Source organism: Rutidosis leptorrhynchoides, chromosome 1 (assembly GCF_046630445.1).
Source record: "Rutidosis leptorrhynchoides isolate AG116_Rl617_1_P2 chromosome 1, CSIRO_AGI_Rlap_v1, whole genome shotgun sequence".
Classification (NCBI taxonomy): domain Eukaryota; kingdom Viridiplantae; phylum Streptophyta; class Magnoliopsida; order Asterales; family Asteraceae; genus Rutidosis; species Rutidosis leptorrhynchoides.
In genome coordinates this window covers 617,784,596-617,799,073 of record NC_092333.1, presented here as the reverse complement: position 1 = coordinate 617,799,073, position 14,478 = coordinate 617,784,596, and the positions used below count along the sequence as shown (strand labels likewise).

The window sequence follows — 14,478 nt, the reverse complement described above, 5'->3', positions numbered from 1 at the left end:
AACAGAACTAGCAACACAAAGTTTGCTAACATAAGCATTGTAAGAATATACCTTTTTAGGCTCAGGACAATCACGAGCAAAATGCCCTTTGTTACCACAATTGTAGCATTTCACCTTTGCAACGTTCACCTTCTTGGAGGGACGTGTTCCCTTGCCACGATGATAGGTGTTTGGTCTTTTGTTGGACATATAAATTTCTTTACCCTTATGGTGATGAAACTTACGCTTATGCCCAAAAGCATTTTTAGAGCTTGTCGCCATATTCACCTCAGTGATTGATTATCGGCCTCAATCTAATCTTCTTCTAGCTCTAAATGGCGCGCACAGTCCTCAAAAGTATTGATATTCTCATTATGTGTGAGATGCATTTTCATTTGCTCCCAACTTTGAGGCAAGGAACGGATCATAGCTTGAACCTGTTGTTCATCAGTAAGAACATGACCTGCGTTTCTCAATTCACTTATCATGTTTAACATTTGTCTGACATGCTTTTTCATGGTATGATCAGACTTCTTTTTATATTGGTCAAACTTGATAGTGAGAGATCTTAGTTTGGTCACCGAGGTTGCACCAAACTTGTCAGCTAATGCTTTCCACATATCTTTTGCTAGTTCATACTTGCAAAAATCACGCATGATGTCATCATCCATGCTGCTCAGCAACGTAATGCGAGCAATGGTGTTCTTACGTTTCCAAGCGATGTACACTTCAGCATCCATTTTATGTTGTTTTGTATCACCCACCTCAGGGGCTTCCATTGATTGAGTAAGAGCAATAAGAGCTTCTTGCTCTTCCAACACATATTCGAGTTTCATGCTCCATATTTCGTAATTGTCACCATTCAACTTAACACCCTTGTTAAGTTCAGCAACAATGTTCTTTGATGCGGAAGCCATGATCGAACAAAAAATTCTATATTAAAGACAATTGTGCAAGATTAGTTATACCCATCAAAATATGCGATTGTCTTGCAACTATATTATTTTATTAATAATAGGTCATCATAGGCTATAGAGAAAAAGGTCACTATATTTTCAATTATCATCTATAAAACCTATTATGAATCCATCACTAACGCAATAATATATACAAGATTATGAAATTCCTATAAATCCGAATTGCACCACTTTTCGGTACCATGTTTCGAAACTTGAAATCGTCTAAGTGATAGATTAAAGAAAATTATATTTACATAGATATATATTTTTCAAAATAAAAGATGCTACTTACTAAAGCTCTTTTAACCATTATCAACAAATGATATATTTAACAGAAAAAACGGTCTAATTACATCAAACTAATAATAGTTTTATAAAATTCAACAAATCGTTTCAGATTTCATCCAAAACAGCAAACAGCTCTACGAACTCAGTTTTTAGCTTTATAACATACGAGCATAACAAAATTTGATTCAAAATTACAAATATATAAACATATATATACAGCAAGTTGTAATTCAGATTATGAATGGATATAATATTGACTATTATTATAATAATCACAAATACATGTGGATATAATATTTCAAAGGACCACTACATATAGCATCAAGCTAACGAATCTTATAGTTATATAAATAACATATTATAAATGATAACAATTTCGAAACAAAATTATATAAGCAAACGAGACATACAGCAACAAGCCAACGAATCATATAAATTATTTGGCTATATAATTACATAAGCAAAAATCTTTTCTGTGAAAGCAGTTAGCAAATAAAAGAGTGACTCAGAGACTCATCCCTCTACATGTTTACCATGTGTCATCTATTGACACCTTGTGATGACTCAAAAAGCTTTTACATCTTAATATCTTGTTTTGTTTTTGTTTTTCCATTAAATCATTGGTTCTCTCCATCCAAACATGATATTCTTCCAAATTTCACTAATATTTATCTTTCCTTCAGTTGGCTTCTTACTTTGGTTATGGTAATAATGATACTTATAGCAACTCCCAATTTTATAGGCCATTTGGCTCTTCCCGTGGAGAATCGTAAGTTATTTCGGAGTATTTATTTATTTTTATTTACATATACATCATATATATACATCTTGAATTTTAGCAAATATCCGGTAGATCATAAAACTATATATATTATATGATGATTACATATGTAGAACATGTGCATAGAATATGATAAGAGAATTTAACCGGGAAATAAACATCAAGCTCTGATACCAATGTTGTATTTAGATATATAGATAATTTCTAAACATACCAGAAATTATACGATGGAAGCGAATAGGATCGACGTTTAGATCACCGGTCGGGAAAGCGATCACCAATAGGAAGGCTTTCTAGTTTCACGGCCTAAGTTCCTTCTACGGTTTGCAATGTTCCACTTGAACAACTATACTCACAATTTTACTACTTACTAGTGTATGATTTTCTCAATGATTTGTTGTGTATTACTTGTGTTTTTTGTGTGTCTTACAAGAAGAGTTTAACTCCCTATTTATAGATACAAGAGAGTACTTATTACCATGTACTACCAAAAGTACACTATCAAATGGTAATTGATACTTATTATCATTAGTGAGTGAACCATTATGTCCACTAACCACAAGTTAATGAATGAACCACTATGTCCACTAAGCAAAAGTTTGTGGGTATACTTTAACTAATGTTCTCCATTAAGTCCACTAATGGTCTCCATTAAGTCCATTAATTTCCCACAAAAAATTTGTCAATTTTAAAAGCATAAAGGGCCCTTGACCTAATAGTATTAATATTAACTTTAAAATTGTGAGTTCGAGACTTAGAATGGACCCTTTGTGATATGGATGGGCGTATGTTTGCCATTTAGAAAAAATAGACACATGTATGTATTCGGGATTTGAACTCACATCTTTTTAAACTAAAGGTTACCTCAGTGCCGTTAATTATGCTTCGGTGAATGTATAAGAAAGATACCAAGAAGACTTGGCCATTATTATACAGTGAAAAAAGAAATATTTTATAATGAGGTGATACTGAAAAATATATATAATGCAAAACAATAGTTAAAACACTACGTATATTACTGTGCTAAATGTACTCGCAACATATATAGTCATAAAATGATCTTGCATTTTCTTGTTTTCACTTTTTGTTACATCATCATTAGCTTTTCAAGATCACTTTCAAACTTTATATGCTGCACCAAGGTTTCCACTTTAACTAGCTAGGTAACCCTGATTAAGTATTTATGTTACCCGAACACAACATTTCATAAGATAGCAAGAGTATTATATGCTCCATCAGTTTCAAATAATTATACGCTCCATATAAGAGAGCACGGACCACTATCAATATATCAATATATTATTGTCATATTTTACTTTTTATTTACTTAAATCGAGGAGTAATAAAACTCACGACTAATTTGCTTAGACCATTTGCATTGCAGCGTTACCAGCAGGTGATGGGCTCGACGGCGCCTCCATAGCGCCCTGTGCGGCGTGATGGAGGGATGGTGGTGTTGGCGCGATGGCTAGATCACGGAAGGTGATGGAGGTGATGAGCGAATTTGATTGGCTGTTTGCTGGAAAAAGCTGCAAGGTATCCGTTGCCTTGCAGCAAATGTATCCGTTGCCCAAATTTAATCCGTTGCCCAATTTTATAGTATAATGAAAACATAAATTTTATAAATAATAAAATTTACCCACCTCTATAAATATTCATCTCATTTCTCACAACACTTTCACAACACTTCCAACTTTTAACTTACTAAACACTCTCTAATATTCTCACTTTCTTAAACAATGTCTCAACATCCCGAAAATAATGAGCCCGGTTCCGGTAATTTATACTACTTCGGGTTAGCTAATACTCCCGGTTCGAGCTCAAATTCCCCACAAAATGTTCGGGGTACTCGACCCGTTAGTAATGTTTCACAACATAATCTTTTTAATGATTTCAATAATCCATTGTTTTTTTCTCAATTTCTACATCAACAACAACAACACCAACAACAACAACACCAAAACTTCCAACAGCAATTTCGACAACCTTATCAACAACAATTACCATCACAATTTTCCAATTACTCGCAACCCGGTATTATACCATTTCAACTTCCAAATACGCAACCATGGACACAAACACAACAAACTTTTACACCTTTAGATAACAAAGAAGTAGAAGAAGTTCGTGGTGTAAGTCAAGAACCACAAGTTCGGGTGCGTTCAAGTCATAAACGAAAAGGCAAAGAGGTTGCAAAAGAACCACAACACAAAAAATTGTGGACTCCAAGCATAGAAATTTGGTTGGCGTCATGTTGGATTGATTGCTCGGAAGATGGTGTTCATGGTAACTCACAAAGAGGCCCGGCATTTTGGACTAGAATTCGTAACAAGTTTAACGATAACGATCAAGGTTTTTTACGAAATGACGATCAGTTAAGTGAAAAATGGCGTCATTTGGATAAGGCGTGCAAAGATTTTACTACCTTATACAATGAAGAAGAACGTAACCCAAGGCGTAGTGGTCGAAACGAAGATGAAGTGTATAATTTAACGGTGCAAAAATGGCAAGAACGAGCATCAAAGCCTTGGGGTTACAAGGATGTTTGGGAATTCTTGAAGAGGAAGCCGAAGTGGTATTCACCACCTGCAATTGGTGGAAGTGGTGTGCGTAGAAGAAGAGGTTCACAACTTCAACTCGAAGATGAAGACGATGATGTGGTTGGCGAAAACTAGACAGTCAATCTCGGGGAAGATCGGTTAAGCAACCTTCAGGAGCTATTTGGACCCGATGCGATTCAACGGCCAATGGGAAGAGAACGATCAAAGAAGGCTGCTAAAAAATCTGGTTCGTCTGATGCGGGTACTTCATCACGTGGTACGAACTCTTCCAACTCTTCAAGATTCGACGAGTTGGCTTCGAGATGGTCAGACAATAAGGAAAAAGAAGTGGAGAGGCGAAACAACATTATGGATCAAATTGTAGAGAAAGAACGAACACGATCTGCAGTGGAGGTCATAAAATTATTTAAACCTAATTTAGAAGATATCGCCGATCCGAAAGAAAGGAAATCCGCTTTAAAGTTCAAGAAAAAGATGGCCGAGAAATACAAAGATTATATCGAGCTTTCAAGTGACGACGAGTAATTTATATTATGAACTACGTTTTAAGTTTTAGGAATTTAATAAAGTAATTGTATTAGGATTTTTAAATTATCGTACTTTTTAATTTTTAGGACTTTAATAAATTGTAATGGTTTGCATTTTATTAATTTAAGTGTGTTTTTATAAATTTTTATTATTTAATATGTATTATTTTTATATAAAAAACAAACAAGTTAAAAAAATAAATCAAACTAAATTAAATTTTAATTAAAATGGTGGGACCAATTTAACTCATCACATAGCCATCACACCCACCACTACAAACGCCATCACGCCATCACGTCATCACCGTTGCCAAATCAGCACTATACCCCACAAAAACACTCCATCACGCCCCCATCACCCGTCACCACTGTGAATGGTCTTAGACGTCAATTAACGCAGCGTGATCACCTCATTTTTGCCACCATCACGCCTGAACGGCGCCGCAATGCAGCGTGATGCACCGGAATTTTGCGAGGCGCGATGGCTGCATCACATGAGCGTGGTGAGCGGTTGCAAGCTTCTGATTGGTTCATTCAAATGTATCCGTTGCCATCTTATTATTATTATTATTATTATTATTATTATTATTATTATTATTATTATTATTATTTCTAATTTGTTTTATTAATTTGAAGATCATAACGGCCTGCGATTTTTTTTCTTTTATGAGTTGTTGCAGAAGCTAAGGATGATGAAGATAACATTAATTTGTTAATGTTTAACTTTAGCCTCTGAACTATATATAAGTTTATAACAAGAATACTCTTTCTTATACTCTATTTATTTATACTATATTAAACTAACTTAAACTACATTTTAATTGTTTTTAGTCACTACTATAATTATAATTTATAAATAATAATAATAATAATAATAATAATAATAATAATAATAATAATAATAATAATAATAATAATAATAATAATAATAATAATAATAATAATATTAATAATAATAATAATAATATAAAAATGAAAAACTAAAATTAAAATTAACACATCACATAACCATCACGCCCACCACTACAAACTCCATCACGTCTCACCCCCATCACATTTGCCAACTCAGCACTATACCCCACAAAAACCTCAAAAAACCCCCATCACCCCCATCACCACTAAACAGGGCCGTCTCAACAATTCGAAGGCCCAAAGCGAAAATAAAAATGGGCTCTTGTACACGTTAAAATTTTATATACAGAAAAAAATATAATATTAAAATTTATCAATACGAAAAAAGTTATCAAGACATGCGTATCAAAATATATATATAGTAAAAATTTTGGGCCTTTCAAAATTTTTGGGCCCTAGGCGGTTGCCTATCTTGCCTATGTCCAAAGACGCCACTGCCACTAAATAAGGTCTTATTTATGCAGCTCTACGCCCGTTGACCATATACCCACCTCACGGACTTTCACTTTTATGTCATCATGTAGATATGTGCCTTACACACTCGATTACCACAATGATGTATGTAACATATGTTCGACCACTATCTATCCAATCTACCAACGAAGCAGTGCTTCAACGGTACCCGACCCTTGTGATCCCTTTGGTCCCACATATGTAAGTGTTGGAAGATGACACACGCATGCTCGAATCTGGGTGCTGGCATATTGTGGTGATTTATGGGTGAAGGTGTTTCGCCAGGCTCCATGCGGCATACGGGGTGCGACTGGATGGGTTGACTTAGTCAACACAGGGCTAACATGTCCCTGCCGAAACACATATTTAGGAAGATCTATCCAATCTATTAACATGTTTCAACTTTTATTTTGTCAAGGATTTGTATTCTTGGTAGTATATAAGACTACTCCCAACCATGACGGGTGTCATCAACATTTCCTCAACGTCACGTCAGTTTTCTCTCACCACCTTCCCCACCACTTTCTCTCATGACACTACAATTGCCAACCATGACATACTTCCTCAAATTTTTTTATATTTACTATTATTATTATTATTATTATTATTATTATTATTATTATTATTATTATTATTATTATTATTATTATTATTATTATTATTATTATTATTAATATTATTATTATTATTATTATTATTATTATTATTATTATTATTATTATTATTATTATTATTATTATTATTATTATAAACTAACAAATAAATAAACAACACTTTTAATAAATAACAAGAATACGGTTACATTTTTAATGAAAAACAACATAATTAAGAAATACATAAACTTAAACATATATTAAAAGCAATAAAACTACTCATCATCTTCATCACAATCGTCCTCCTCGTCTTCGTTTTCTTCGTCGTTGGATGTAAATGGCAACGGTAAAAAAAATCAAAAAATGGGCCAAGAACATGTCATGAAAAATGCTTGGGAAAGGAGTGAACCAGGGCGGAGTGCTTGAGGGCGTTCGAGGGAGGAGGGGGCGGTTCGATTGCCATTGGCACCCTCCGAAGGAGGCTTCGATGACACACTCAAGTGGTCTAAGAGAGGTGTTGTAGCAATCATTTGTACTATCGGCCCCTCAATCAGGTTACTTAAGTTCTTGTTGTAGACATGATACGTGCATTATTGAAAAGAATACAATAAGACAAAGTACTGTTAACTCATACATAAAATTTAAGGACTATTTGATTTTTTCAATATAAAATAAACTAAACATCATAAATACGGAGATTACATAACAAAAAACTAATACAAAGCGCGAGATGTTAATGAAAGGTTTCAAATATGCTCGATTAAATCATCGGTAAGTTGATTGTGCACCTCTCTATTCCTTATCTCTCTAGTTGTCGTGTTTCGATCTCGTCATCTATCTATTATACGTGCGGGACGATTCACCATGTCCTCAGTAATAAAATATTTAACCCACTGACATAGTGCAAATGCATTATCTTCTAGAATCATACTCCGTATTATTTAATACGACACAACACTCTATTGCTCTTCACATCATGTTTACTGACATAGTGCGTGCAACTAGTCTTAAAACATGAAACCAACATTGAAGAATCCCAAATGCACTCTCTACATCCTTTGGTGCATTAGCTTGAATTCTGGTGAACTTAATTCTTGGCTCTTCTGTGGGACACAATAATCCTCTAACAAGAGTCTCCAATTCGGAATAAATACCGTTGGCAAAATAATAACCTTTGGTGTACTCATGACCATTTACCTCAAATCGTGCGGATGGAGTTGTTCCATTCTTAAGTTTATCACATATAAGGGATTAATTTAAAAACATTTATATCATTGTTGGAACCCGTCATCTCAAAAAAGCATGTCCAATCCACAAGTCATATGAAGCAACTGCTTAAAGCATAATGATCGATTTCTTGTGATCACCCCGAGTGTATTGTCCCTTTCAAAGCAACGGGACAATTTCTCTACTCTCAATGCATACAATCGATACTCCCGAGCATACACTTGAAACCATGTTTCTCCTCATTTGAATTATATAATCATGCAACATCATATGCATTGGTAGTCCTTAGGTATTCACTTTTGTATAAAGTGATAATACATTTACAAAAGTTTTCTAGACACGGTATTGATAAAGACTCACTTATTTGTAAATATTTATCGAACATATCGGCGATGGTTCCATACGCCAATTGGCGTAGAGCCACAGTACATTTTTGTAAAGTAGTGAAAGTCGGCCTACCGATAGCATCATGACGTTCCATAAAATGTCTAAAATTCTCGGGAATATCATTATTAGAAAAATTAATTATACCTTGCGCAATTCGAAGGAATAATTAACACCACATACAAAAACGCCTTTTCAATTTTGAGGGATGATACTTTGATGTCTCACAAAAATAACAATCCCATAACCGTTGCGCTGCGAACTTACGTTCTCTTGAAATATAACCTCGAACTCTAGGAACACGCGTTTTGGGCTTAGACACTTCTTCTAATTGTTGAATAAGTTTAACCACAAGCTCTGTAACACCCTAGGCAAATCCCACATTGCCCACAGACATGAGTGATCATGGGATTATAAGGTAATACTCACGCTTAAATGACACAACGCGTTTTGGGACCACAGGCAGAGCAGATGTGTGAGTACGCTGCAGTTAAGCGTGCTCGGGCGAGAGCACTACCAGGATGGGTTACCTCCTGGGAAAGTGCTTCTCGTGTGTGGTCGCCAAGAAAAAGCCGTGCGCCTGCGGGCAAAGCGGACAATATTGTGGTCATGTTAAGCTGGGGTGTTACAGAATGGTATCAGAGCAACTCATGTGCCGCTGGGGTGGTGGGGCAAACCTCATCGAGGACGATGAGTCCCTAAGGGGGGGGGGGTGAATGTAACACCCTAGGCAAATCCCACATCGCCCACAGACATGAGTGATCATGGGATTATAAGGTAATACTCACGCTTAAATGATACAACGCGTTTTGGGACCACCGGCAGAGCAGATGTGTGAGTACGCTGCAGTTAAGCGTGCTCGGGCGATAGCACTACCAGGATGGGTTACCTCCTGGGAAAGTGCTTCTCGTGTGTGGTCGCCAAGAAAAAGCCGTGCGCCTGCGGGCAAAGCGGACAATATTGTGGTCATGTTAAGCTGGGGTGTTACAAGCTCGTCCTCCGAATCGAAATTGAAATGATGTATATACGATTCCATAATCATATATATTAAAATTAGAGTGTTTAAAAAGAGAGAAAATGAATGTTTTGATGTGTAAATATGAGATGTGATGAGAGGTTTAAATAGATAAAATTATTATGTTAAAAAAAGGTCAAACGGCTATAAAGCTGTTGTCCAACGACTAGATTGCATGGACCAATCAGAAAGTGATACGTCTACCTGACCCCCTTTTTCTGTCAATATTGTTCAACTGACATTCCCTTCTCGTCAATCCTGACGCTTCGTTAATTACCTCAGAGGGCATGAAATTTCGCCAAGTTAGTTAACGTTGACCCTTTCACTGCGCATTAATGGGAGTCTAAATAAACATTAGCGGAGCGGTAGGTGAGAGGGTTGAAGAAACTAACATGATATCATGTTATAGAATGAATTCCGTGAATTATTATTTATTATCAAAGCGTTATATACAGAGTACATATCAAAATATCAAAATACGAAGGTAAAACCTTAATGGATCCTAAGCTAAAATACGAATTCCGGCCTTATCATCGTCTAAGAAGAATACCTCAAATATTTACTTTACTACTCCGTATTAATTATAAATGATTTTGATTTTAGTTAGTGTGTAAAGCTAATTATATATTTTTTGAAAATGTTACAATTGAAATAATATGCGTCATTTGGCTGCCACATCATCAATCAAATTTGATAAAAAATAATCAAATTCGATGAAACTACAAAAAGTATTAGTTTTTGAGAAGATTATCCATTAGCTAGACCCAATTTTATGTTCTAAAATCAAATGAAACTAACTAAATTGTCATCTTAGGATAATGATCAAAACCTTTATTGGCTTATCGCATTAGCTCAAGTGTCGATTCCATGATTCATTACGGAGTACTATATTAAAATTAAAATTAAAATAGTATAATAAAACACATAAAGTAAAAGCATATAGCTTTATTTAGCATATATATAGAGTAGCAAATAGTAAAAGAGGAGCATGATGATATCAAATGTTGTTTTGTCTTACAGTTTTCCACTTCTCATTATCGGTCCCCACCACCATTACCAGCTCACAAATTTAAATCCAATCCAATCCAATAATAACTATAACTAATACAGTAAAACATAAAACATTAAAGTTAATAATTTAATTGTTACAATCATATTGTCATCTTTTTTCCGTGTAAAATCATATCCCTAGAGCATCGCCTTCCACCGTCCTCCCCCGCACAACCGCCGCCCACCACCGTACCATTACCCAGTTCCCTCTTCTCCACCTCCTCCACCTCCGCCTTCTGCCTCCGCGGCATTTTATTCTCCTCCGCTTTTCGACTCAACGTCTCCACCAACTCCCTCAACGCCTTCGGTTTATCCTTCCGGTTCCTTATCAGAACCTCACTAACATCGGCCGGAGTTATCTCCGCCGCCTCAACAACCTCTTCCAACCTCCGTAACTCTTCCGTCTCCACGTCATCATTCGTAGACATAAACCCCAAATAATTCTTTAACAGAATCTTTAACGACTCAAATGAACAATAACTCATACAAACATGCACATCCATCCGCCCACTTCGTACCAATGCCGGGTCAAGTTTCTCAATATGATTCGTAGTAAACACGAATATCCGCTCCGACCCGCAAGAAGACCATAACCCGTCAGTAAAATTCAATAACCCGGACAAAGTAACCGAATTATCATTATTTCCAGTATCAGTTGCCACGTCATGATCCAAATTATTATTACACAAACTACTCATTTCCTTACGATTTGCAAGATCAATCGAACAATCAATATCCTCAATAACAATAATCGATTTAGAACTCGTTTTCATAAGCAATTTTCTTAACTCCAAATTCGATTGAACTTCAGTTAACTCAAGATCATACACGTCATAGCCTAAATAATTCGCCATTGCCGCGATCATACTCGACTTACCCGTACCCGGTGGGCCATACAATAAATACCCACGCTTCCACGCGCGTCCAGCGCGTTTATAAAACGCTTCACCGTTAGCAAAATCCGTTAAATCTAACATGATTTCATTTTTCTTATCAGGATCCATAGCTAGGGTTTCAAATGTACTCGGATGTTTAAACGGTACCGATTCCCACGGTTGTCCACGTGCGTCTAACGATCCGCCACGTGAGTTTGTATACAACAACCTATCTTCCGTTTTCCTTTTAATTTCGTTCCCTTTTTCGAAAATATATTTCAGGTAAGGTTCGAGAATGTAATGTTTGTCACGTTTGTTAACCCTAAGAGTGAAATTACGTTTTTCTTCGGGTAATTGGCGCCATGAGAATGTTTGATTTTGTCGTGTAGTGACAGTGTGTTCCCAAACGAGATTTACACCGTTGAATTCGTCGGTGAGACGGTGGTTATGTGAGAGGCCAAAGGTGATGTTGGAGGAGTTGAGATGGCGAGTGACGGAGAGACGGTTGGTGGAGGTGGCGGAACAGGAGGAGCTGGCGGCGGAGGAGAGGTAGAGGTGGACTGCGTTGTAGAGTTCGTTGGTGTTTACGCCTTCGATTTCGGTGATGTCGTAATAAAAGTATGAAGAGAAGGAAGTGAAGAAATGGTGGAAGAGTTTGAGTAAAGTGAAACGGATGTTTGGGGGGAGGATTGTGTGGAAGAGTGTTTGGGAGAATGCGTAAATCGCCATTAGTGATGCCATTGTTGTCCATAGCTCTTTCATGGCCGCCGGTGGTGATGGTGGAAGGTGGTGGCTGATTTAGAAAGTGAAATGTAAGATTATGATGAAAATGAAAGTGTGAGGTGATTGGAATTTATAGATTATAAATTATAAATCAGGGAATTGTCACATATATATTTATATATTTTTTTCTCTTTGGTACACAAATATATAATATTATAATTTTTAGCTAAACAATAATACTCTAAGTATAGTACAGATGTAGATATAGATGTAGATAGATATAGACAATGTTGTAAAAAACTCGATTACTCGTCGATTAATTTTCGATTAATCATATTTAAGAGTAATCCGTTCTGATTTTCAAAAATTTGTTTAATTAAAAGGTCAACGTCAATTGATGGGTCAAAATCGAATTTTGGTAATAGTAAAAAATGGTTAATATATTAACATGAATTTAAACTAGAACTTTATAGTTTTTTAGCAAAATGAATAATTTTAGACAATTATGTTAAAGTTTATATTTATAACTATGACTTTTTTCTATATTTATACATATAATTTTTAAAATTTAAAATTTAAATATATAAAGTACTATCCAATTAATCCCTGATTTACCTATTAATCCTTCTAAAGTCACGACTGATTAATCTCCGAATAACAAATTTTGCAACCTTGGATATAGATATAGATATAGATATATAATTACGTGAATAGTCCCCGTAGTTTTCTCAAATTTACTGATATTGTCCCTAAACTTTATTTTTGTGTTTATAGTCCAACTGGTTTACAAATTTTGCACGAATAGATCCATTTCAGTAAGGACTCTTAAAAAATTTCGATAAAAAATTAACATGTTCTATGCACGTGAGGATACTTAGACCACATCTTACCTTACCATTTTTTGCTCGTGACGTGGAGGTAAAAATGGTACTTTTTGAAGAAAAAGTGAGTTTCGACTGTAATGCAGTGTTAAATTTTAAAGGTAAATAATGGTGAGTGTTAAAATTTTGTATAAATTTTAGACGATGTGATAAAATATAACTAGGAGTTGGATATTGTTGATACCTATTTCCTTATGATGTAAGACTTAGTGTATCAGCACAACACTAGAAGTATCTAGCTAAAAGTGGGGGAATGTTGCCGATTGATGTTTACCCTCGGGAAATAATCCTTGCAGACCCGGATCACAGATGTAGAAATCTGTGGGGTGGCTTAATCAATCTTTGTCCGCTGAGCGTTGAGCTACTAGCCGGATGACTTCTAATGAGAGAAAATACTATGTGAGAGAGAAAGGTGAAATCTCTGGTCACAAATTATCAGAGTGTCTGAATGTGTAAATTGACGACCCAAGGGGTCTATTTATAGTGATAGATCCACCGGAGTGCTCGGGGACACGTGTCAGATGATGCTGCGTTCTGTTATTTGTGATCCGATATTTGCGCTGAATGTGACGCTCTCCGGTCAGGGTTTAAGCGCTAGGCGGCCTTCAGGGCTTACGCATGACGGAAGCAGCCTGCACAACGGAGAACGCCGGACGGACAATTTCACAAAACTGCTATTTCAAGTATTTCTGTTGCTAATTTCATGCGATCATTATGCCTTTATGCGTGTATACGATAGGATACACCATGAAGTCCCCCCAGTATAATGACTTAAACGTTTGAAAAAGGGTTAAGTTGTTAAACTTTTGCTAACACATCCCAAACAAGTCTTCACATTTCCCATTTGCATCGGGGAAAACATTATAGACAATAATGACAGACGAATTTTACTGACTTTGTGATGATTGTTTTTAAATGGTTGAAACACTCCACGCGCTTCCAGCTGTAAAAAGCGTTTCTTCGTACTCAACTTTTAAACTTGTCCATACACGTGTCACGATCGTGTCCATAAAAAATGCATTGATGAATTTCTATATAAACCGCCATAACCTTTTACCTTTGTTCAAGATCCAACAAAGCATATTTCTGCGCAAATCTTCATCGCTTTCTTCAAGCTTTATTTTCAACTTTTTAAGGTTTTTTCATCTTTCAAGGTTAGTTACATTTCATCTCACTGTTATTTCTTATTCACATTATTACCATGGCTTCTGCGTCGAGTACTGGCCAAGAAAACGTAGAGCTTTCCACTTCAGAAACAACTGAACTTCCC

At 35.9% G+C, this 14,478-nt stretch overlaps 2 protein-coding genes across 2 annotated transcripts; both read right to left on the bottom strand.

The window, feature by feature from the left end:
• Positions 1-293: 293 nt before the first annotated feature.
• LOC139848283 (uncharacterized) lies at positions 294-896 on the bottom strand. The gene has a single exon (XM_071838022.1). The coding sequence runs from the start codon at positions 894-896 to the stop codon at positions 294-296; it is 603 nt and encodes a 200-aa protein (XP_071694123.1).
• Positions 897-10,830: 9,934 nt separating this feature from the next.
• LOC139848273 (AAA-ATPase At4g25835-like) lies at positions 10,831-12,439 on the bottom strand. The gene has a single exon (XM_071838013.1). It carries the CDS (start codon positions 12,364-12,366, stop codon positions 10,831-10,833), a length of 1,536 nt encoding a protein of 511 aa, XP_071694114.1. The 5' UTR covers positions 12,367-12,439.
• Positions 12,440-14,478: the final 2,039 nt, after the last annotated feature.